The sequence below is a fragment of the Musca vetustissima genome, unplaced genomic scaffold, assembly GCF_032173495.1.
Source record: "Musca vetustissima isolate MV318-11 ecotype Yass unplaced genomic scaffold, APGP_CSIRO_Mvet_v1 utg37697, whole genome shotgun sequence".
NCBI lineage: Eukaryota > Metazoa > Arthropoda > Insecta > Diptera > Muscidae > Musca > Musca vetustissima.
In genome coordinates this window covers 8734-34074 of record NW_026886803.1, presented here as the reverse complement: position 1 = coordinate 34074, position 25341 = coordinate 8734, and the positions used below count along the sequence as shown (strand labels likewise).

Here is a 25341-nt window from a genome sequence, read left to right as displayed (position 1 = left end):
TTTTAAAATGATTTTTATAGTATATTGTGATGGCTATAAAATAAACTTTTCATAATATTATAGTAATGGTTAAAAATTATATTACTTTACTATTGAGTAATATAATTAAAAATGCATTTCGAGAGTGAAGGATTATAAGGAGTCTTTCATAGACGAGATGAAGACTCCCTTTCAGCTCGTCTATAAAGACTCCCTTTCAGCTCGTCTATAAAGACTCCCTTTCAGCTCGTCTATAAAGACTCCCTTTCAGCTCGTCTATAAAGACTCCCTTCAGCTCGTCTATAAAGACTCCCTTCAGCTCGTCTATGAAAGACTCCCTTCAGCTTCTTTAGAGACGAGCTGAAGGGAGTCTTTCATAGACGAGCTGAAGGGAGTCTTTCGTAGACGAGCTGAAGGGAGTCTTTCGTAGACGAGCTGAAGGGAGTCTTTCGTAGACGAGCTGAAGGGAGTCTTTCGTAGACGAGCTGAAGGGAGTCTTTCATAGACGAGCTGAAGGGAGTCTTTCATAGACGAGCTGAAGGGAGTCTTTCATAGACGAGCTGAAGGGAGTCTTTCATAGACGAGCTGAAGGGAGTCTTTCATAGACGAGCTGAAGGGAGTCTTTCATAGACGAGCTGAAGGGAGTCTTTCATAGACGAGCTGAAGGGAGTCTTTCATAGACGAGCTGAAGGGAGTCTTTCATAGACGAGCTGAAGGGAGTCTTTCATAGACGAGCTGAAGGGAGTCTTTCATAGACGAGCTGAAGGGAGTCTTTATAGACAAGCTGAAGGGAGTCTTTATAGACGAGCTGAAGGGAGTCTTTATAGACGAGCTGAAGGGAGTCTTTATAGACGAGCTGAAGGGAGTCTTTATAGACGAGCTGAAGGGAGTCTTTCATAGACGAGCTGAAGGGAGTCTTTATAGACGAGCTGAAGGGAGTCTTTATAGACGAGCTGAAGGGAGTCTTTATAGACGAGCTGAAGGGAGTTTTTATAGACGAGCTGAAGGGAGTCTTTCATAGACAAGCTGAAGGGAGTCTTTATAGGGAGTCGAGAGCGGAAGGTAGTCTTTATAGACGATGAAGGGAGTCTTTATAGACGAGCTGAAGGGAGTCTTTATAGAAGAGCTGAAGGGAGTCTTTATAGACGAGCTGAAGGGAGTCTTTATAGACAAGCTGAAGGGAGTCTTTATAGACGAGCTGAAGGGAGTCTTTCATAGACGAGCTGAAGGGAGTCTTTCATAGACGAGCTGAAGGGAGTCTTTCATAGACGAGCTGAAGGGAGTCTTTCATAGACGAGCTGAAGGGAGTCTTTCATAGACGAGCTGAAGGGAGTCTTTCATAGACGAGCTGAAGGGAGTCTTTCATAGACGAGCTGAAGGGAGTCTTTATAGACGAGCTGAAGGGAGTCTTTATAAAGAGCTGAAGGGAGTCTTTATTCTTTTAATGCCCTTCACCACACTATGGTACACATCGCATTCACATTCTAAGTCGATTTATGCATGTCTGGTCGCACTTATAATCACAATTTAATAAATTTCGAATAGGTCACTTATTTGGCCCAAGGACAAACCCTATTGAAATTGGGAAAATCGGTTGCGATTTAGATATGGCTCCCATATTTATTTTCGATCGATTTCATGTAAATGGTGTACCAAAGTCCCCATATATCTTTCGATTTGCACGAAATTTGGCACAGCGTACTAAATTGAGACTAAAATGATGTGTGTAAAATTTCCTGAAAATCGGTCCAAATTTAGATATAGCTCCCATATATCTTTTCGTCCGATTTTAGGTAAATGGTGCACCAAAGTCCCTATATATCTTTCGATTTGCACGAAATTTGTCACAGCGTAATAAATTAGGTCTAGAATGATGTATGTGAAGTTTCCTGAAAATCGGATAAGATTTAGATATAGCTCCCATATATAGTTTCGTCCGATTTTATGTAAATGGTGCACCAAAGTCTCTATATATCTTTCGATTTGCACGAAATATGTCTCAACGCAGTAAAGTAGGTCTAGAATGATGTGTGTGATGTTTCCTGAAAATCGGATAAGATTTTGATATAGCTCCCATATATAATGTCGTCCGATTTAATGTAAATGTCCCTACATATCTTTCTTTCTTATTGAAGTTATTATAAGATAACGTGTTGAAATCGGTTCATATTTAGATATAGTTCCTATATAGTTTATACCCAAAGTTAGTCCGATCGACACAAAATTTTGCACAATGTTCTGAAGTTTATATAACCTAGCATGTGGAAAGTTTTATTGAAATCGGTTTAAAATTGTATAGAGCTACCATTATTTTCTAGCGATTTTAAGCAAATGGTGCATCATCCAAGAACCCAAAATGTGGACGATATTCTGTTACAAATTTCGATGAAATCGGCATAGATTTCGATATAGCTTTTATAAATATTTTCGTCCAATTTTATGTAAAAATGCGACGTCTTTAGGATTCATCTGTTGAATATACCCAAGGTGGTGAAGGGTATCATATAGTCGGTCCCTTCCGACTTTACTACTTTCCTTGCTGATATTTAATTTGGTATCAATTGGCCAATGTTTGGGGTACAATAATATATATTGGAGCTATATCTAAATCTTAACCGATATCCACAAGAGGCTATACGTTGTGCATAATTTGTACGAATCGGCGAATCGGCCATATTTTGGGGCTTTGGTGCACAATTTACTGAAAATCGGATGAAACTCAACATGGGAACTTTATCGAAATTTGAACCGATTTCAACAAAACTTGACACATGTTAAGATGTAGTAACTTCAGTGCGTTGCGCGAATCCGCTATATTATGAGGATTTTGCGCACCGTTTACTGAATATGGGAGCGATATCTAAATCTGAACCGATTCCCACAAAACTTCGCATACACAAATTTGGACCTAATTCAGTATGCTGTGCAAAATTATGTGCGAATCGTACTAAATTTGATTATATGGTGCTCCATTTACATAAAATACTTTTTTTAAAAAAATTTCCTAAGCTTGGATTTTTTTTAATATTTTTTTTTTTAATTTCTCTTTCGAGATGAGCTACATGATCGGAGTTGCAATGAAAAGGAAAACCATTTGGCATCACACCAGAACATTCCTGTTCAGAGCAGATTTTTCTTGTTGTGACGGACTTTTTTTTCCATACAGACTGCCATATTTTTCTTCAATGGTATGCATCTGCATATTGTGCAACCTTAGGAAGATATAGAGGTGGCTTTGAAAGCTAAGGCGCCGGACATCAACAGATGCCATGGGAACCATGGCATTGGATTTTTTTGATTTGATTTTTTTAATAAATAATTTTAAAATATTTTTGAAGTTTTTTAAGATCTTCCATCAATGAAAACTATAAAAAACGTATTAACCGAATTTCACGAAAAGAGCCGAAAAAATGTAAACCTTGCTCTTGTGTTCATATTCCAACTATCTTGACTCTTGGCCACCGTTTATTTATACGGCTAATATAATTTTGAATACAATTGAATTAATTGAATAAATATCCAGAAAAAATGGCGGTGAATACATTTTCCAAGAGATTCCAACACTGGCGAATAACAATATTACGTTGGCTGCCATTGTAACATCCAGCCGCAACAGAGGTAGTAGCTACAGCAGCAACGAGTCCTGTAGAATATTTTCTTATTAACACTGAAGTGCCATTTGGCAGTTGTGGTCGTCGGCTACAAAATACAAATGTATTCTCTTTATAGAGACTACAGTGGAGATGGCTGGCTGGCTCTATGGTTCCATGGTGGAATGTGTAACCACAGCAGGAGCAGTAGTTGTAGTAGCATAAAACATTCGTTACTGCTTGGCTACCACCATCCAGCCGTCCGCCCTCTGGCTATGTATGTGTTTTATGTGGTTGCTGGTATCGACATAGTGAACATGGTTGGGAACCAAACATTAATTTTGTTTAAAAGGAAATGCAGCAAGGACCCTAGTGTCCATATACACACACAAAAAGGCGCACACACACACAGAGACACAGTCATACAGCTACGCACCAACTGGCCAGCATAAATGACATAAAAGAACGGCAAATGTGTTTAGTGTGGTTCACATTTCTATCCCTCCTTTGTTCCTCTCTCTCCTGCCTCTCTTCGTCCTTTTTACCATTCTTTATATAGATTCCTTCCTTCGCATAACATATGCAATGAGTCGCAGTAATGTTATAAATGAACAAGGCGAATGGTAGCCAACATTTCTCCAGCCATGTGTTCTATTACAGGGAAATGATGGTGAAAGGGAAGCAGGACAACAAATTGATAAGGGAGGAGGATGGTGTATAGTAGGGGGATATACTACTGGAAACTCTCACAAGTAATAAAGTAAACCAGTATGGCATTTTTCGTATGCATTTTCCCTCTTTTAGAATATGGTCCAACATATCCTGGTGTATATATATATATATACACAAAACAGTATCCCGTATTTCCATGAATGCACAACCATTCACACATATACACACATCTCACAATTTTGTCAATGTGTGCAAACTGCTGTTTGTATTTTAAAAGAAGTGAAAAAAGAACTCGGTTGCAATTTTTGCCTCTTGCTATTTATTTAGAAAAAAGGCCGGATGGCATAGAATCGGTCTGGGTTAGAAATAGGGAGAGGATAGCAATACTAAGCTAAATTTCATGGTTTTGCGGTCAGAGTTTATTTAGGTTATAAATGCAAAGGCACATTCACTCTATTTAATTTAGACAAAAGTAAAGAGTGGGGCAAAAAAAATCCAGTTTGTTCTGGAATGGACAATGAGGAAGTCTAAACGAAAAATGTGGTGTAAATTATAGATACAAAATTTACGGATTTAATGTTCGCCTTTAAAGACTCTTTACAGGTAGACTATATATACTTCTTTAGTTCATATATTACACCCGATTACGCCCTGTATTATAGCTGCCACGAAACGAGACATGAATTTGGCTGTTGATGTATGGTTAACAGGAGAATAAAAGACCTTGTCTCCAGATTCACACCAGTAGGTGAGCGAATTGCTATAATCCGTATAAAAACGAAGTTCTTCTACATCAGTCTCATTTGCGCCCATGCGCCGACCGAAGATAAAGATGAACAGACCAAAGACATATTTTATGAGCGCCTAGAAACAGCATATGACCGTTGCCCTGGCCATGACATTAAAATTCTACTAGGAGATTTTAATGCAAAAATCGGAAGGGAAAATATCTTTGGCCCCACCGTCCGAAAAATCAAATTGATCATGTTGTGATAGACGGAAGGCATTCATCCAGTGTTTTAGACGTCCGATCGATTCGGACCATTACCTTGTGGCAACCAAGGTTCGCACTCGTCTTAATGTTGCAGCAAAGGTGCGATCTAATACAACACGGAAACTCGACGTCTAAAAGCTGCAAACACAACAGGTAGCCGAGGCCTACTCCGCTCAACTTACCCATCTGCTTGAATAAATCACTACTTGTCCCGATAATAGTATAGAAGCACAATGGCAAAGAATTGCCCACTCCCTACAGGAGTGTCGTAATGCTACTGATGTGAAAAACGCAGCGTATAGGACAAACATGCAGACAATAGCAACACGTAACGTGATGGAGCATAATCGGGATAAAAGGAGAGAGGAGAAAATGTTTTCAGAAAAAAGAAGAAAGAACAAGAAAAACGTGAGCGTGAGCAAATCGAGATATACAGGAGTCAGAATGAAGTCCAGAAATTTTACCAACGAGTAAAACCCAAACCGAAGGCTTTGGTGCAGGCAAATACTCCTGTAGAGATGAAGAAGGAAACCTGGTGACAGATACAGACAGCGTGTTGAGGATCTGGAAGGAGCATTTTGAAAAGCTCCAAGTATCAAAAAGTGGCGATGAAGAAGATACCCCAAAACCAATAATAGATGATGATTGGAACCTCGGCATCCTGTGTCCCGTGCACAAAAAAGAAGACAAGACGATATGTGCCAACTATAGAGGAATAAGTCTCCTTCCCATCGCACATAAAGTGCTATCCAGTGTGCTGTGTGAACGATTGAAGCCAATGGTCAATGACATCATCGGACCATACCAATGCGGCTTCAGACCTGGCAAATCCACCATTGACCAGATTTTCATTCTGCGCCAAATCCTGGAAAAGACCCACGAAAAACACATCGACACATACTACCTATTTGTCGACCTTTTTGCCATGTCTGCGTTCGGCATTCCTGCAAAATTAATACGGCTATGCAGGACAACTTTAAGTGGCACAAGTTCAGCATTTTTCGTGCGTTTATCAACCGGATTTGCTGCAATTTGGTATATTGTAGTCGTATTTGGTAACAAATCTCCCTTCAAAAAATTATTAATATTTGTCCCCATTTTGGGGAAGTACCCACATAACCCCCTTTTTATACCCAAGAACGAACCCTATTGAAATTGGGAAAAATTGGTTCAGATTTAGATATAGCTCCCATATATATATATTCGTCCGATTTTAGGTAAACAGTGCCCAAAGTCTCTATATATCCTTCGATTTGCACGAAATTTGGCATAGCGTACTGAATTAAGCCTATAAATATGTGTGTAAATTTTCGTGAAAATCGGTTCAGATTTGGGTATAGCTCCCATATATATTTTCGTCCAATTTTAGGTAAATACTGCACCAAAATCCCTATATATCCTTCGATTTGCACGAAATTTGGATTAATAAGTAAATGAAGGACTCAAAATGTGGCCGAATGCAAAAAAAAACATACTGAAATAAGTGTAACCTAATATGTGGCAAGTTTCGATGAAATTGGTTTAGATTTCGATATTTTGCTTTAAATTTATTTACATAATATTGTCCCATTGTAAGAAGCAACTCTATATCTGACCAAAGTTTAGTATAGGTTGCAGAATGGCATGTTTAATTTCATGTTGATGGTCCTTCACAAATGCGACGTCTGTTAGGATTCCATCTGTTGGATATACCCAATGTGGTGAAGAGTATCATATAGCGGGCCCCGTCCGACTTTACTGCTTTCCTTACTGGTTTATATTAAAATAGTTAACAAATTTGTTCCGCATTTTGAGTTTGGTTCTATGAATCTGTTGTAATCATTTCACCTGCGAATGATATCGAGATAAAAAAGTAGAACGTAAGGTTCGATAATGAACTATAGCCCGCATTTAGACCTAGTCCCTTTGTGGAGGTTTCAGAAGGAGTGGACCGATATTCCCCATCATCGAATTTGACAAATATTTTGGAAGAAATAATAAGATAGGCAAAGTTTGGATGAAATGTAAATGTTTTGAAACGGATTTGGTCCAAAGAAACATGGCGTCTAGAACCAATATTTCGATGAGGCACATTTTAACCGAGTTAAAGTGTATACACCCTCATTAGGCTGAGCGTATAATTATCCATTAAAAAAATTCTGAAATTTGTATTGTGGTTTACATAATCCGTTTTTAGAAATGTCGATATAGGTCCACATCTTAGTATGTTCCCCATATTTTCATTTCTAGTACCTGTCAGTATACCTATGGTGGAGGGTATCCAAAGTTCGGCTCGGCCCTCCACTTTTTCACATGTTATTATTATTTATTTTTAATTCAAGACTTTATTTTTTCTTGGGGGAACCCAACATTCTTGGTTTCAAAAATTTAAATGCTGTATCCTTTAAATCCACGCCTTAAGTGCCAGGCAAAATTGCCAAAACATTTTTACCTCTTTAGTGTTCACAAGTCTTAACATATAGTTTTTTTTTTTTATTAAAAATCCGAGTTTTTATATAATTCTTAAATATATTTTTTTGTGTTTTTAAAAGTCCATAAAATTTGTTAAGACTCCCTTGTGTTCGTTTATAAACCCTTCTTTCATCATATTAAAACTAAATATTGTACTCCCAACTTCGACTAGTTGCTTCCCACAAAAGTTTTAAACATCGAGCAAATATAAATGGATTTTTCATGTAACCAATTGTTGTTTTCCATTTCTTAATGTTTTATTTCCCCTCCCGATCTCTCTCTCCTTCTCGCCCAGCCAAACATAATAATACTACTACAATTTTAATATAATATTTCCATTTATGATGACAAGTAAAAATTCACAAAATGAAACAAAAAAGCAAACTGCGCAAACATCTGAACATTACTTACCACTTCATCGGAGCCATCATAACAATCTGGTTCACCGTCACATTTCCATTTCTTGTGAATGCAAGCACCATTCGAACAGGTAAATTCATGAGCGCCACATGGCACTTTGGCGCAATTCTTCTCATCCGAACCATCGCCGCAGTCATCGTCGTGATCGCATATCCAACGTTTTTGTATGCAACGGCCATTGCCGCAGGTGAACTCATCAGAGCGACAGGTATCATCTTAAATTGTTTTTATTTCGATTTTTTGTTTTTGTTGTTGTTTTTGTGTAAATGATTAATTGCAAGAATTTCAGAGAAGAAGAAAAAGGGAAAAATCGTATTAAAAATTGGGTCATGGAAATTGTAGCTGTTTTGTGGTTAGTTAACAAATATTTATCTGTATCAAAAAGGATTAGTAGTTGTGTTAGTATTTTTGGTGTATATATAAGATATGTGCAAAAAATAGGGATTTCATAATAAGGATTTCACATATAAGGAAGACAATAACCCGTAACCGTTATTATATAGAAATTATACATGTAAAAAAGTAACATAAATACATCATAAATTAAACCATCACCATAAAATATATTTCAGATATGTTTGCAGGAAGTATAAAAGAAAATTTATGTATAGAATCATGGCTAAGTAAAAACTATAGTCTTTGGGTTTCAATGCGAACTATTATAAAAATCCCTCAAAGACAGATAAATAATAATTTATTCCCGATAGTTAGCCATAGCGGTCGATAGTGTATCATTTAAGTTACCAATAATTTTCATATAATCCTCCAGTGCGATTTTAGTCAATCAGCATTTAAATATACTTAACATTCAATGTGATGCAATATTTCTAATTTTGGGTTGCAATGTGACGTATACGTTGTGACAAATCTTATACGCATCAAGGTACCGAGGATATATGTCATTAGTTTCAATAGCGTTCGTCCGTGGGCCTAACGAAAGAGCTATGGTCAATTTCATAACAATTGGATAATAAGTGCGACCTGCACTTTCGTTAGAAAAACTCATAGACAGAAGGACGGATCGATATGCATAGAATTTCCGATTGAAATTTGGCAATCATGTACCTTTTGGGAAATTCGGGGACATTTTCCAACAGAAGGGACTGTAATTCAGTCCATGTTCTGTCATAGCCCCTTTAAAAGAGTTCTTGTCGATTGGCTATTTAGATATGTTGAAAAACTAACGATATTCAGAAGGCCCCAATGATATGCCTTCAGAACTTAATACAAACTAATATTTTTACCCAACTTATATTGTATCCGGATATGAGTTCTATCAATTAAATACATTTGCGCCAACAAGTTGATCTGTGAAAACAATGAATTCTGGAAATCGTTCATCAGAATTGATCCGAACTTTTTCACATCGAATGAAATTCATCGGACCAATCCTTCTGGTACACTATCCCCACAAATTTTTTATTATTTTTAAAAAGAAAGATATCGGAAGATGGTCCGCTGAAGAATTCCGTAGATGCTCACTTTTTCTGTTACCTTCGATTTACCAATGTCAGTCTGTTAGAATCAGGATAAATCTAGCAATATTGAAGAAAGATTTTGAACATATATTGTTACTTCTCCTGGGATGTTTGGAATTGACAATGGAAAATATCGGACCATTTTTACGGTTGCCCCTATATTTTTTAGGGCTTTCCCTATTAGTCGGTATTTTGATGCTTTTGGGGTAGTTTCTCAACCAAACCAGCTGTAATATGATATTTTGGGTTGTCAATAGATAGAACATTTTCCTGCTAGAAATTATAAATGTTAGACACTTTACGGATTTTATGTACGATTTTCAACCAAAGTGGCTGCATTTTTTATTATCTTGGATTCCATTGGGTAGAAAATTCCCCTAAAAATATATCAATATTGACAGAACCTCCTATCAAACTATTATTAATATTGGATCAAAATTTAAGGCATCCCCCCATTCTCGATTTTAATTTTTCAAGATTTTCAATGGGCTGGTAAATCAATACCAATGCTTGTTAAGGTTTGTAACTTTGCATGTATATATTTGAAGATTTAAAAGAGAAGAAAAGTAATTTACAAAAAAATTTTGTTATTGTTTTGTTGTTGTTTTTTGTAATTAAAGAAAAGTCCTAATTTTTGATCCGAAAATTCCAACGGTGTTAGAAAGAGTACATGTCTGGCTCTCGTATGAACTAGGATTATTGACTTTGCTCTAAAATTAACAAAATGGCGGACCTTTGTAAAAATATTTTTGGAAAATCGCCTATTTTTGACCACAAACTAAGTTAAAAAATAAGGAAGATCTTCATCGATTGGCTTTATCCTAGTTCATACGATAGCTATACACTCACAGAGAAACGTGTTGGGTTATTAGTTTTTGAGTTATCGTGCCCGCCATTCGCAAAAGAGAAAATCCCGTTTAAAGTTTGGGAAGCTCTTCAGCCGTCACTTGATGCTGACACAAAAAATCGGCTATATCTTCAAGAGTTCTTGAGATTTTCACATGAAATTTTGTAGGGACATTCTTGAATTAGTGTAGATTCGTATTAAATAAAAAAATGACCCCGAGAATGGGGGGTCTCCTTAAGTTAACTATCATATTACGACAGTCCCCATTACTCGATATTTTAGGGATTTTGGCACGGCTTTCAACCGAATCGGCTCTAATTTGATATTTTGTTAATTTTCCTACAAAAACATTAATATCGATCCACGTTTTGTTATAGCCACACATAACGATACCACAATAGTCGATATTTTTTAGGATTTCAGAAACCTTTTTAAAACGGATTTTTGGTTCGCAGTCGGCAGTATATTGAGGATTTGGATGTCTATGTAATGGGTGAGGGTATAAAAAGTTGAGGCCGGCTAAAATTAACGACGTATATTTTACTCGTTGTAGTTATTTTGATATACCGGGTGTGAAAAATATCGATTGAGGTTGAAAACCCTTGGCGTGATAATTGTATTTTCTTCTGGCGACCCTATTATACTTGAAAATATTGTTTCATATCCACATTTGTAGCTATTGTATATATTTTAGATTAGTTTTCTTCAGTTGAAGCGAATGAGGAATTTTTATGTAGATTATTTTATTCTTCTAACTCGTTTCCTTGTTTGCCATTTTCGTCCTTAATTTATGGAACCGGACTCCAATTATCACAAGATGCTATTTTGCATCCTCGCAATAATTTACAAAAATATTGTAATAGGGTTTTAGATTGGGTCCTCACAGTCTATAAAACGACATTTTAAAGTTTTAATGACCGATTTTCAATTTTACCCGTTTCTTGTACTAAAACCCTATATGTATGTATTTCAATAAAATCAGTATTCATTCTCTATTCTGTAGAACTATCGGATTCATTCGAAATATTTTTAAAAAACGCATATAATTATGCAAAGTATGTCAAAAAATAAATAATAAAAAAATGTCGAGGAAAAAATAACCGGGTTTATACATTGTTTAAACCATATCATTAGAAATCTAGTAAAAATCGTGCAAATTTTATTCATCTATTACCTGCATATCCGGTTCAAAACCGGTTCTTTTTTATCAAAAAATTTTTTTTACGTATTTGGCTTAAATATATTTATTTTCTAGAAAATAATTCGAACGAATCCGACAGTTTAGCATAATAAGGAATGTGTACTGAATTTATTGAAATGTATACATATAGGGTTTTAGTGACAAGAAACGGGAATCGGAATCGCATATTAAAACGTTAAAATATCAATTTTTCGTCTTTGAAGACCCCACCTGAAATCGTACGAGCAACAATTTTGTAGAATATTGCAAGGATGAAAAATTACATCTTATGACAATTGGAGTTCGGTTCAATAAATTAAGGACGAAAAGGTCGTACAAGGAATCGAGTTAGAAGCATGAAATGTTAAAAAATGCCCATTCAATTTTACTACAGAAATTTAATCTTCAAAAATACATACAGTAGCTACAAATGAAAATATAAAGATATCTCTACAAGTATAATAAGGTCGCCAGCGAAAACACGATCTTGCCGCACAGTGTAATAAAAATGTAATGATTCCGTGAAATAAAACCTGGTCGAATTTCTCACATTTATAATGGAAACACTTGTTACAAAATTCATAAATGTATATATCTTGGATGTCCTGGAACTGAACATAGTACAAAATATATAACTCTGTATGTATATAAATATCGTACCTATCGCTTATAATATAGTAGTAAACATATATACAAAATATTAGTTACAAAAGAAACGAAGAATACAGTCAGACTTCGATACAATGAACTGTCATAAAAGCCTTAATGACCTCATGAAAAATATTTTTATTTTTCTTTTCTTATTCTGAAAAACTCGTTGTATTTAGGTTCGACTGTATAATTACATTACACAACCATCACCAAAGAAATATATACGAAAAAATTAAATAACTGTTAAGCAAACATACATATATAGTGTACCATCACCAGAATACAAAGTAAAAACAAGTAACTAAAAATATAAAACGTAAATATTGGACTCTTTGAGAAAAGTTTGTTAACATATTAAGTAAATATATGACACATACATTCTCAACTGTTGCATTTTAAAGTACACATATATATATATACTTCAAAACAGCAACTAAGATGAAAGCATATATTTAACTAATTTCTTAACAAACATTTTCACAAATTCTAAACAAAAATAATTCACAGTAAAAAACGTGTTTTTATTAAGATATACAAGTAAAGGAGTAAAATAAGTGCATACATATTTGCATTTGTGTGTGTAGGTTTTTGGATATGTGCGTATGTCTGTATTAAGTGCATACGTGTACGGAAATCTCTTAGTGGGTTGTTTGGAAACTTTTTAAAAGCTTTAAAGATATGAAAAAATATTTGCATATTTTTAATTAAATTAATCTTGGTAATAGTTCGAAAATAATATTTTTTTTATATTTTTAAAATTATTTTTTGATTTCTTTTAAAAAGTTCCCAAAATAATCAGTAGATATTTCCAAATTATGTGACAAAAATAAAAACTAAAAAAGCAGCAGCTAACTAATTCCATTTAAGGAAAATAAATTTAAACACATGGATAAAAGCATTACTACCGCAAAAAGAGATAGCCAAAAGATACCAAAAAAAAAAAAAAAAAATCCTCTAAAAAATAAGGTGTACATATACAATTGCAGGTGTATAGGTGTGTGTGTGTTTTTTTGTGTGCATTACAGACATTAAATAACAAGTGGACAAATTTCGAATTTTATTTGAATAGAAATTTTGAAAAAAACAATCTTACTGCATGAAGCCTCATCGGAACCATCTGAACAATCTTTACTTTGATCACACATCCAGGCCAGTGGTATACATTCACCCTCACCTGTCTTACAGGTGAACTCTTCGGGTGAACATGTCTTAATTTCTGCAAAAAAGAAATAGTTTTGTGAAAGAGAGAATAAATTTAGTATAATTTTGTATGGTGGTTTTTATTTCGAAAAATATTTTCCAAAATTTATAAAAAGAAATAATTATATAATTTTCCAAATAAAAGTGTATTGAAACTAGTGTTTAAAACAATAAAATAATTTATAAACAAAACAATTCGTGATCTTCAATTCACGAGAAGGAATTTTTTTCAGCAGCCAAATTTCAAATTCAATCTATATTTTTTTGTGTTTAAAGAAAATATAAATTTCAAATCTCCCTATATGATTTAATAGCATCTAATGTGAGTAGAAGTTATATTTAAAATATAATATATAATATTATGCATACGCTCCATATCACTCAATTATTATTAATCATACGCCATTAGGATCGAATGTATAACAGTTTATAGATCTCGATTTCATCTACTGGGAGTATGAGTAATATTTTAAAAATATAATAATTAATAATATCAATACGCCCTATAATACTCTATTATTATTAATCATAATGTACGGAAATGTTAATGGTTTACAGTAAAAAGAACTCAGCAACGTTTCAATAAAATACAGTGTATTTTTAAGTGACTACGATACTGAATTCGATTGTCATATTCCTCAAGACTAATAAAAATAGTCTCATAGGGAGTATGAGCAATAGTTTAATAATTTATAATATCCATACGCTCCATAACACTCTATTGTTATTAATCATACGCCACTCTAAAATAAGGCAAACTTTGTTCAAGTTCGAAGATGGGAAATATCGATCCACTCCTTCTGGTACGCCCCAATCCGGGCTATAGTTCATATATAGTACATTATCGAACATTACGTTCTCACCTCCACAGGTCAAATGATTACAACAGAGTCTTAGAACCAAACCCAAGACGCATAACAAATCAGATAACTATTTTAATATAAACCAGTTAGCGGAGCAGTATAGTCGGACGGGGCCGACCATATAATACCCTACACAACTTCCACGAAAATCTAACTTTGGGTTATTTGCACCCTCTTGAAACCTGACTAAAGGTCAGCATATATTACTTATATTCAGTAGACGAGGGCTGTATTTGTCCAGATTCTCTTTACCGTGGGTTATGTTGTCATGTTGGACTTTCAATTGTGGCCTACAGATCGACTCAAAAATAAAATGTTAAGTTTTCGGTCCACTTCATCCCAAAATTATTATCTGATCATCACCGAAAGTTATAGACGTTGTCCTTGACCATAACTGGAATCTCATGGAAATTTTCAAAGCGATCAGCGCTATATTTCCGCCGTCTAGTGTGGTAGTGGGTTACTAAATAATGTCTGAATACGTAAGAACCTGTAAATATTTAAGTGTAGCTCCCACATCTGAGTACATATGACCATATAATTGGTATCAATTTAAAGGTCAACCACTCCTCCTGAACATACTATCAACTTTTTTGGTCTAGGTCATTCAGGGGCAAATATATACGCCATAGAATACACATTTTGTCATTTTTCACACAAAAGTCAGGGTCCATTTGACCCGCTAAATATTGACCGATCTTTATCAAAACAGGCATGCTTATTCTTTGACCCGATCCCCTTCTCCATGCAAAACTTCGCGGTCATAATTGCGGCCTCCGGAGCGACCAGAAAATCAGGCAAAACTAAAGTTTTTGGTCCATTTCATCCCCTAAATATTAACCGATCTTTTCCAAAAACAATATGGGTCTTCATTGGCCAGAACCCATTCTACATGCAAAATTTTGTCCAGATTGGTTCATAACTGTGGCCTGTATCGTGTTTACAAATTATAATGGACAGACGGACGGACACACATGTCTAGATCGACTCAGCTAGTCGAGATATGACGATCGGTATACTTAAAGGTGGGTCTAGGACCAATATTTCGCGGCGTTACAAACTTTTGGGACTGCACAAAGCTATTATACCCTGACAACATAGTTGTGTAGGGTATAAAAAGGGGGTTATATGGGGACTACGCCGAAAAGGGTGCGAATATTAATAATTTTTAGTAGGGAGATTTGTTACCATATACGGCTACAAAATATTAAATTGCAGCGAATTTGGTTGAAAAACGCGATCAAGAACCCCAAAATACCGAAATTGGGGGTACCCTTATATGGGGGCTATCCGAAAATATTGACCTATATTTATAATTTTTTAGTGGAGAGATTTGGTACCTATTCAGATCTCAAAATACTAAATTACAGCCAATTCGGTGGAAAAATACGACCAAAACACTCAAAATACTGAAAATTAGGAGGTACCGTTATATGGGGGCTACAAGAAAATGTGGACCTATATTTATAATTTTTTGTGGATACATTTACTTCCCAATAAGAACCCAATCTACCAAATTTCACCGAATTCGCCTAAAAAACGCGCTCAAGAACCCCAAAATATCGAAAATTGGGGTACCCTTATATGGGGGATATTCGAAAATAGTGACCTATATTTATAATTTTTTGTGGATAGATTTGGTTCCTATTAAGAACTAAAAATATTAAATTACAGCCAAATCGGTGAAAAATACGATAAAAACCCCCAAAATAATGAAAATTAGGAGGTACCGTTAATGGGGCCACCAGAAAAAGTGGACCTATATTTATAATTTTTTTGTGGAGACATTTAGTACCCAAGAAGAACCCAATGTAGCAAATTTCAGCGAATTCGGTTGAAAAACGCGCTCAAGAACCACAAAATACCGAAAATTGGGGGGTACCCTTATATGTGGGCTACCCGAAAAAATGGACCCATATTCATAATTTTTTTGTGGAAAGATTTGGTACCTATTAAGAACTCAAAATACTAAATTACAGCCAATTCGGTTGAAAAACGCGCTCAAAACCCCCAAAGTACTGAAAATTAGGAGGTACCGTTATACGGGGGCTACCAGAAAAAGTGGGCGTATACTTATAATTTTTTGTGGAGACATTTAGTACCCAATAAGAACCTAATGCAGCAAATTTCAGGGAATTCGGCTGAAAAACGCGCTCAAGAACCCTAAAATACCGAAAATTGGGGGGTACCCTTATATGGGAGCTATGCCTAAACGTGGACCAATATATTCCATCTTCGAACTTGACCTGCCTTCGGATAAAAAACAACCCTATGCAAAATTTCAGCACTCTATATCAATTCCTTCAGAAGATAGCGTGATTACAACAGACGGACGGACGGACGGACAGACGGACGGACATAGCTAGATCGTCTTAGAATTTTACCCTGATCAAGAATATATATACTTTATAGGGTCGGAAATGAATATTTCGATGAGTTACAAACAGAATGACAAAATTAATATACCCACCATACTATGGTGGAGGGTATAAAAATAATCATACGACTCATAACACTCTATTGTTATTAATCATACGACATCATAAACAAATGTATGGAAATGTAGACGAATTATGATGAAAATACAAGAAGAATTCCAGAATTCAGCACAATTTCAATAAAATGCTATTTCAAAAAGGGATGATGCAAAGTTTTCAATTTAGAAATGTTATGCACCACTTACATTGTCCCTTTTCCTACTATTATACTATTGTATGTTGCATCCGTTTGTGTGTCTTACAGTTCAGTTCGTTTTTCTCTCCCAAAAATTATATCCTTTTGTTGGCTTCACTAAAAGGCACTTTTTCACCGATCAAAATTCATATTTAAAGGATTCTAAAAAACTTAACATATTTTTAGGGGTTTCCATTTCAAAATGAATACGATGCAAACTGGACAAGTCATTTTTTAATTTAATAAAACAATGTTCCTTCACCATCATCATTTTTCCAAATTTTCCAATTCATATTAAAACTTTATATTTTTATGTTTCCTAAACATTCCTCCCCACGTGATTATTATACCATGTACTATGGGTATACGAAATATTTTAAATAACATTATTAATAATATTCATACGCACCACAACACTGTAATATTATTAATCATACGCCATAACAACCGGGATTATGAAAATTAAAGGATTCCACCTCTGTTTCAATAAAATTTAAAATATTTTAGGGGTTTTCCATAAAAATGAAATTTATACATAGTGAACATGGGAATCAAATCTAATAAAAAATCCTCCTTTATAACTTCATTTCCTCCCTTTCCCAAAAATGATACCCTTGTGTGCTTTACCACCACTTTCTGTTTTCAATTTATGAAAGTCATTTCACAAAGTTTATTATTATTGTTGTTTTTGTGCTTGGCCTTTTGCTGGCCATATATATATATATATATATATATATTTTTTTTTTTATGTTTTTCAATAATATTCTGATTATCGATATTCGATTAAAAAGTTTCAAGTTTTAACGCTGTTTTTTATATTAACAATTTCGTTTTGCTTTTGCCTTCATGACTTTTAAAATTGTGTGTGTTGTTCCTCAATGCCGCGTTTTTTGTAATGACCTTTTTTGAAAAACAATAAAAAAAACTTTTTGTTTCTCAAGGGACCATTGCCATAAAGTTCTTGGGCCCTGAGTGCTTGACATTCGAACAGATAATGGCCTATATTTTTTACTTTTTTTAATTTTCATTCTTTGTATTTATTTGTTTGAGAGTTTTTTTTTGTTTTTCATCGTGATGATGGAGTTGTAAAATATTTTTTTTCATTTTTTTATTGATATTTAAGTTTTGATGAGTTTTTTTTCTTTGGCTACAATGTCCATCTTAAATATAAAAAACACACACAACAAAAAATATTTATGTTTTTGTTTGGTTTATGGAAGTTTTGTTGTTTATGACCTTAAAAGAATTTATTGGCACTTTAAAGGGCAGCTGTACGGTAGATAGCAAAAATTCCCAAGTCGCAATAGCTTAACGAGTTTGGTGGGAAAAGATAAACAATGGGGGTGGGGTGGATGAGTACCTCACAAGCCGAGAAAACATAAAGAGTGGGGTGGCAAATAATAAACATTTGAGTATTTATGTAGGTATCAGATTCATTTAATGATAACAATTTTGATTTTTATTTCAGTCATGAAAACTCATTATTATGACAAAGGGCTCAAGGCCCACATCCCACTTAACCTAATTTAATAACATTTTTCGATTCTTACAATTTCCGCAAATTACATAAGCATTAAATTAGCATCGATAATTATGTTTGCGTGTGTGTTCGTGGTTTAATAACCATTTACGAAAAATTATTGTAATGCCGGTTTTTTTTCCAATAATTCTGTTTATCTTAATGCTTCATACCATTCTAATTATAAACATATGTATATGCATATACTCACACATATGTATGCACATAAATTGGATATTTTTTCTGATGATCCAATTAAGTCAGTATGTTACAAAATTAAAGATAATAAAATCATTTTAATTGCTTCTAATTATCAACGCAATTATAATAAAAATAAAGGCAGAAGGCAAATGGGATAATAACAGCAACAAAAAATAAAAAAAAAACACTAACACGCGAAGGATCAAACATTTACGGAAGATAATGAAACATTAAAATATAATAAAACAAACAAATATATGCAAAATTATACAAAACAAAGGGTATTTACAATAATGGCGATCTATAATTAACAATTAATGCAAATTGGAATATTTCCAAAGTCAAATGAAAATTACAATCAGTACTTCATATTTTTCTTCGAACCGTTGAGTGGAAGGGTTACTTGAATGCTGGCATGCTATTTTTTGCATGGTGTGTCTTGGGAAAGTATACTCAAAAAAAAAAAAAAAACTCCCATCTGTACTGTGGGAATAAGTAATATTTTAAATATAACTAGCGGGCCCGGCAAACGTTGTCTTGCCTAGCAATATTGTTGATGTATAATTTTCGGCGTTCTACTTATATGATAGTTGCTATTGAAAATTTAACATTTGGTTCCCTTTTAAGGGTAGCCTCCATATAACGGTACCCCCAATATTCAACATAATTGCTTCTAATTTTATATTAGCTATACTTATTGAGCAGAAAATCTCCCTAATTAATAATATCAATATTGACCCAAGTATTCGGATAGCTCCCATATATATCCCTTAATATTCGGTATTTGGCTGAAATTTTTTATTCGCCCAAGCTTCCAAATATCCCTCATATAATTTTTAAATCTAATCGGCAGTAATTTGGTATTTGGTTGTTTTATTTGGTAGAATGAATCGTACTAAAAGTATCTATATTGGTCCACTCTTTGAGGTAGCTCCCATATAACGGTACCCAAAATATTCGGTATTTTGGAGAGTTGGTTCCAGTGTGTCAACCAAAGTGGTATTAATGTTTTATTTGCTCCAAATTTTCTCATAGAGTTGGTCTAAAGTATTAAAAAGGCGCCATACATATTTGAAGTTCTTAACCCTTTTTCTAACCTGAGTGTCGGTACATTATTTTTAAAGAGCATGGGCAACCTACTATCACATAGTGTTGTAACATTGTTCCCATATAAATGTCCCGACCGATTTAAGGAATCTACATATTAGGAGATATGAATTTTTCACAGAAAATGGCATCGTATATTAGTTTTCTCTGTGATACACATTTGTGGTATCGGATATATGCGAGGTGTTGTGTTTATGACTTCAAAGGCATTGACCAACGATTGGGCATATAACCACCATATAATGGTACCATCAAATTTGATATTTCCCGTGCCACAGCAACATTTTAAGTACTTTAAAGAACAACGTGTCCTTATGGAACTATTACTATTCATATTTTAAGAAAAAAAATGATCTAGGGAATGGATCTTAGAATCAAAACAGACTACTAACAGAAACTTTAAGTCAAATCGGTCCAGCCGTTTCTTTAAAATAATTTTTGCAAGATTTTCGCGGATTTTTCTCAAAATTTTCTTTCATAAAAACCTTCCCACAGTAATTACCGACAACTGAAAACAATTTTGAGTCAAATCGGTCCAGCCGTTTTCAATTGATGCGTTCCTCCAGAAAATCGGTCCAGATTTAGATATAGCTCCCATATATATTTTCGTCCGTTTTTAGGCAAATAGTTCACCAAAGTCCCTACATATCCTTCGATTTGCACGAAATTTGGCATAGCGTACTGAATAAGCCTTGAAATATGTGTGTAAAATTTCGGGAAAATCGGTTCAGATTTAGATATAGCTCCCACCTATATATTTTCGTACGATTTTAGGTAAATAGTGCACCAAAGTCCCTATATATACATCGATTTGCACCGATTTTTGGTAAATAGTGCATCAATGTCCCTATATATCCTTCGATTTGCAGGAAATTTGGATTTATAAGTAAAGCTTGTCAATACAGATTGTCCTCAGTTTGTTAATAAATACTTCTTTGAAATTGCCATTAAATACAGACTTCGTCTTGGGCATAAAACTCTTGTCCTGTTAAATTATTATTAATTTGTCATGTATTCGAATTTAAGCTTCACTTAATTTCAATTAACTTTATTTTCTCATATAGCTTTTCAATAAATTTCTCCGGGCATTTCAATTTAATATTCACTGATATAAGCTGTACCGACAAGCTATTCAATATTTACTATCCTTGTATTTGATTAAGATATGAATATTTTGATGAAATTCTCTGCTATGTCGCAAATGAAAGATACATGAATGTGCAAAGTACAAGTTAATTAATAATAATTCCTAGAAGCTGAGACAGGAGTGACGTATGATTATTGCTAATAATGTAATATTATGCGTATTAGTAATATTATTTTCGTTGGCCTTGATGAAAACACAGTAATAAACTACTGAGAACTAATTTAGAAAAGGTAGATAACTACCTTCCTACATACAACGGGGCTGAGATACATGTGGCGTATGATTAGTATTAATATGGGAGCATATTGCGTATTAGTAATATTAAATATTTTTTTCTTTAGATTAAAAATAAGTATACGTTTCTAGGGTTTAATTTATCATTTCATAAAAATGTCTGAAGGTCATACATTTTAATATATATTTTTTTGCTTTTTATTGTTCCACTGTGATAATAATAAACTTCTGCCATCATAACTATTAGTTACATTTTTGCAGAGCAAGTAATGATTTAGAAAATTAATTACTAGAAAATATTTTCCAGCTTTAGGTGAAATTTGTTTTACCAAATTAAAAGTGGTAGTGCTTGATGGAAGGAAATTACGCGTACATTACCATGAAGAAGAAGAAGCAGATGAAATTTCTAATTCTATATTGAAGCAGGGATGAGATGACAGCTTCATTACAAAGTGTTGGAACTTAGGAGGATGAATAGCAGCAGCAGTAGAGTAGTCTATTAAAAGTGACTGAAATAGTTTTTATTCTTAATTACTCAGACTCCAAAATGATGAAGAAGAAGAGCGGAATACATAAAGGAGAGAACGAAAAGTGAGAAGAAATATATTTATGATAATTTTTATATTTCAACAAGCAGTGAATTCTTCCACATTCTCCTCCTCCTCCCTCAAATTCCTCATGGCAGCCATAACAAATTATGTTGTACGAACTGGAAGATATGTACGCATCTGCCACAATGTTGATGTAAAATATCAAAAATTAATAAGACACTGTACGCAACGCAATGAAAGAACAAAAAAACTTATATTTACTTATAAAATATTTGCTTTGTAATGTTTCATATTTGCTCTGGTATTTATTTATTCATTCAGTTCTTCTACCCACCATCAACTCTTTGTCTTTTTCATGCAAACCAAGGTTGTCGAGCAGAATGAATAAATGAAGAAGTAAAAGTAACAGCCGTCGAAAGCGAAAGAAAATATTTAATTGGTATGCGAGAGTATGCCATTTAGTATATATATATATATATTTGTATATTTATTCATTAGCACGAAGCTGAGCAGTGACATTTGCTTTATTAATTTTAATTACACAGAGGCTGAATAAAAATAAAGTTGACTTGTCAGCAAGTAATAAGTAATGCAAGGAAAGACATTTTTTCAGTTCGGTTGATTTTTTTAAGAGCTGTGGAATAATTAAGAATATATTCGAAGGTGAATTCGAGTCCCCTAGATATAGACTCATTGCCCAGACTCTCACTGTGTAGTAAGTCCACCTGACTTCAGCCCTTCAATACCCCGCCAGCTATTCAGACTGCCTTCATATTGACTATAGGTTGACTACACTGGAGACTTACTAGCCAGCTAGACAGGCGTCAGTTTGTCTCTGTAAATAGAGTCCGTGGTCACCAAGGCTGATGCTTAAGTTCGACTGTGAAAATTGTCTAACTGAAAAATCAGTCTGGCTAGAAACCCAACTCAGCTTATATATATATATATATATATATATACATAGACTCACTGACCAGCCAGCGTGGCAAGAGACTCCCCTCAGCTAGTGTATAGAATTAGGTTCACTGGCCCCTATGGGTCTAAAGACTCCAATCAGCTCATCTATTAAATCCCTCTTTTACTCATATATAGAGACCTCCTTAAGGGTCGTAAAACTTCATCCAGCTCATCAAAAAGTCTTCTTGAGTCTGCCAATAAAGACTACAAATGCAATGGCGTATAAGTGTTGGCATAAATCATACGCCACTATTCTCATATTTAGTTTTTCGATTATATCAGAAAGCTGCCGTCAAAATGCTTATAACTCACCAAAAAGTCTGCTTGAGTCCGCCAATAGAAACTCAAAATGTATTTGCGTATATGTGTTGTCATAAATCATACGCCACTATTCTCAATTTAAATCGTTTGTTGTTTCTCTCAGAGAGATTCCGGTGATAAAAAAATTTTCAGCTCGCTCTGGCCCTTCTCCTTGAGCCTACAGAAATAGACTCATTGGCCAGGCTCTGACATAGCGTATAAGTGTTGACATAAATCATACGCCACTATTTTCAGCTTTAGTTTCTTTTGTTTATCTCAGAAAGCTGGCGACAGCTTGTCTCAAGAGATTCGCGCAATTAGAGAAAGTTTTCAGCACGCTCTGAACCTTCAGCTCGCCTGCATAAATAAACTCACTGCCCAGTCTCTGATCCTTCTGTTTATAGACGTAGCGTACAAGTGTTGACGTAATTCATACGCCAGTATTATCAAATTTATTTTTTTTTCATTTATTTCAGGATGCTCCCATCAGCTTGTCTCAAGATATTCCGCAGCTCGCTCTGGCTCTTCAGTTTATAGAAATAGTCTATAGAAGTCATGGAAATAGACTCACAGGTCAGTCTGACTCGTACAATAATCATTCGCCCGACACATTGTGATCTTAAAATAATCCGGTCATATAAAACTGCCTTCAGATCATTTACGGAATTAGACTCATTGTCACACCAGCCTGGATGGTCCTTCAGCACGTCCATTGAAATGGAATATGGCACCCTTCTGGTGACATATAAAGACTTTCCTCAGTTTGTATGTAAATAAACCTGCAATTGTTCTGGTCTTCTATTGAGACTTCGTTCAGAAGAAGGTATCTTTGTTGGCAACTATAAAGACTACCTTCTCCTGTCTACAGAAGACTCTCGTCAGCTTGCCCAAAAACTGCATATAGCTCGTCCAGACTACTTACAGCCCGCTAATTAAAAAACCAAATTCAATTACGTATAAGTATTGGCATAGATCATACGCCACATGATAGCATAAAAAAATACCAACCAGACTGTTCCTTCTATAAAAGCACCCTTCTGGTCATATATAAAGACTTTCTTCAGTTCGTATGTAAATAACCCTGCAATTGTTCTGGTCATCTATTGAGACTTCGTTCAGAAGAAGGTACCTTTCTTGGCAACTATAGAGACTACTTTCTGCTGTCTACAGAAGACTCTCGCCAGCTTGGCCAAAAATTGCATATAGCTCGTCCAGACTCCTTGGATTAAAAAACAAATTTCAATTACCTATAAGTATTGGCATAGATCATACGCCACACGATAGCAGAAAAACCTTCAAGTTCCAAATTCTCTGTTTTTTTTTTCAAAGGATTGCCATCAGCTTGACCCTAAAAGGATTCGGGTTATAAAAATCCCCTTCAGCTTGCCTATAAGACGCCCCTTCAATTCGTTGAAATTATTCGAAGCGCCCCATACAGCTCATCACCCGGCTCAACTTGCCTATGGCTATGACACTTGGCTAGACTACAAAAACCCTCCCCAGATTCCTTTGGTCTCTATGGCTAGCCTTTCAGATTGATCACTGAAATGAATTTACTGAGAAAGTCTATAAAGACTAACATGAGATCTTCTTAAATAGAATGAGCTCTACAGAATTCTCGCTGTCAAGCCAGCCTGGCTAGGCTTTTAGTTCGACCAAGGACGTCTATAAAGAGTCGCATGAGTTCTTCTAAAAAGTTCTTCTCAAAGTATACCCTTGTGGTGTTCCACTGGGACTTCCTCCAACTCGGAATTTCCTCGAATAATGGATTCAGCTTGTCCAGACTCCCAAAAATACGCTATAAGTGTCTTTCTTTTTATATCAGAAGTTTTTTGGCCAATATAACTCGAAAGATTCCGAGCATGTAAAGCTTCATATAGCTTATCTACAGAATTAGACTCACTGTCAAGACAATATGGCTGGACCTTCAGATCGAGATAAAAATTTAAATACTGGCCAGTCTGGCTCTTCTATAATGGCTCCAATAAGTTCGTCTAAAAACTACCCTTCTGAGTATCTTTTCTGGCGGGCTTTCTATAGCCCGCCAGTAAATCAAAATGCAATAACGTATAAGTGTTGGCGTACATTTCATTTTTTTCTTAGAAAACTTCCGCCGGGAGATTGCAGCCATGGTAACTACCCCGAGGTCATCGTTTCCACGATCCGAAACGACCCATCATTTCAGACCATTCTGTAAAAGCAGTAAGGCTGCTGCAAAAACAACCTGTTTTTCTATAAAATGTCCCTTTAGCTCATCTGTAATGACTCCCTTCAACTATAGAGACTACTTTCTGCTGTATACAGAAGACTCTCGCCAGCTTGCATAT

General features: G+C 34.8%; 1 protein-coding gene across 1 annotated transcript in view; it reads right to left on the bottom strand.

The window, feature by feature from the left end:
- Positions 1–13472, bottom strand: part of LOC133334280 (very low-density lipoprotein receptor-like) — a gene marked incomplete at its 3' end in the record, with an annotated part of 45180 nt that extends 31708 nt beyond the window's left edge. The window contains exons 1-2 of the mRNA XM_061542570.1: positions 13356–13472; positions 8098–8321 (exon numbers count right to left, since the gene is read on the bottom strand). Of these exons, the coding sequence (XP_061398554.1) occupies positions 8098–8321; positions 13356–13407 (276 nt within the window). The remainder of the gene's footprint in view (positions 1–8097; positions 8322–13355) is intronic.
- Between the last annotated feature and the right edge of the window lie 11869 nt (positions 13473–25341).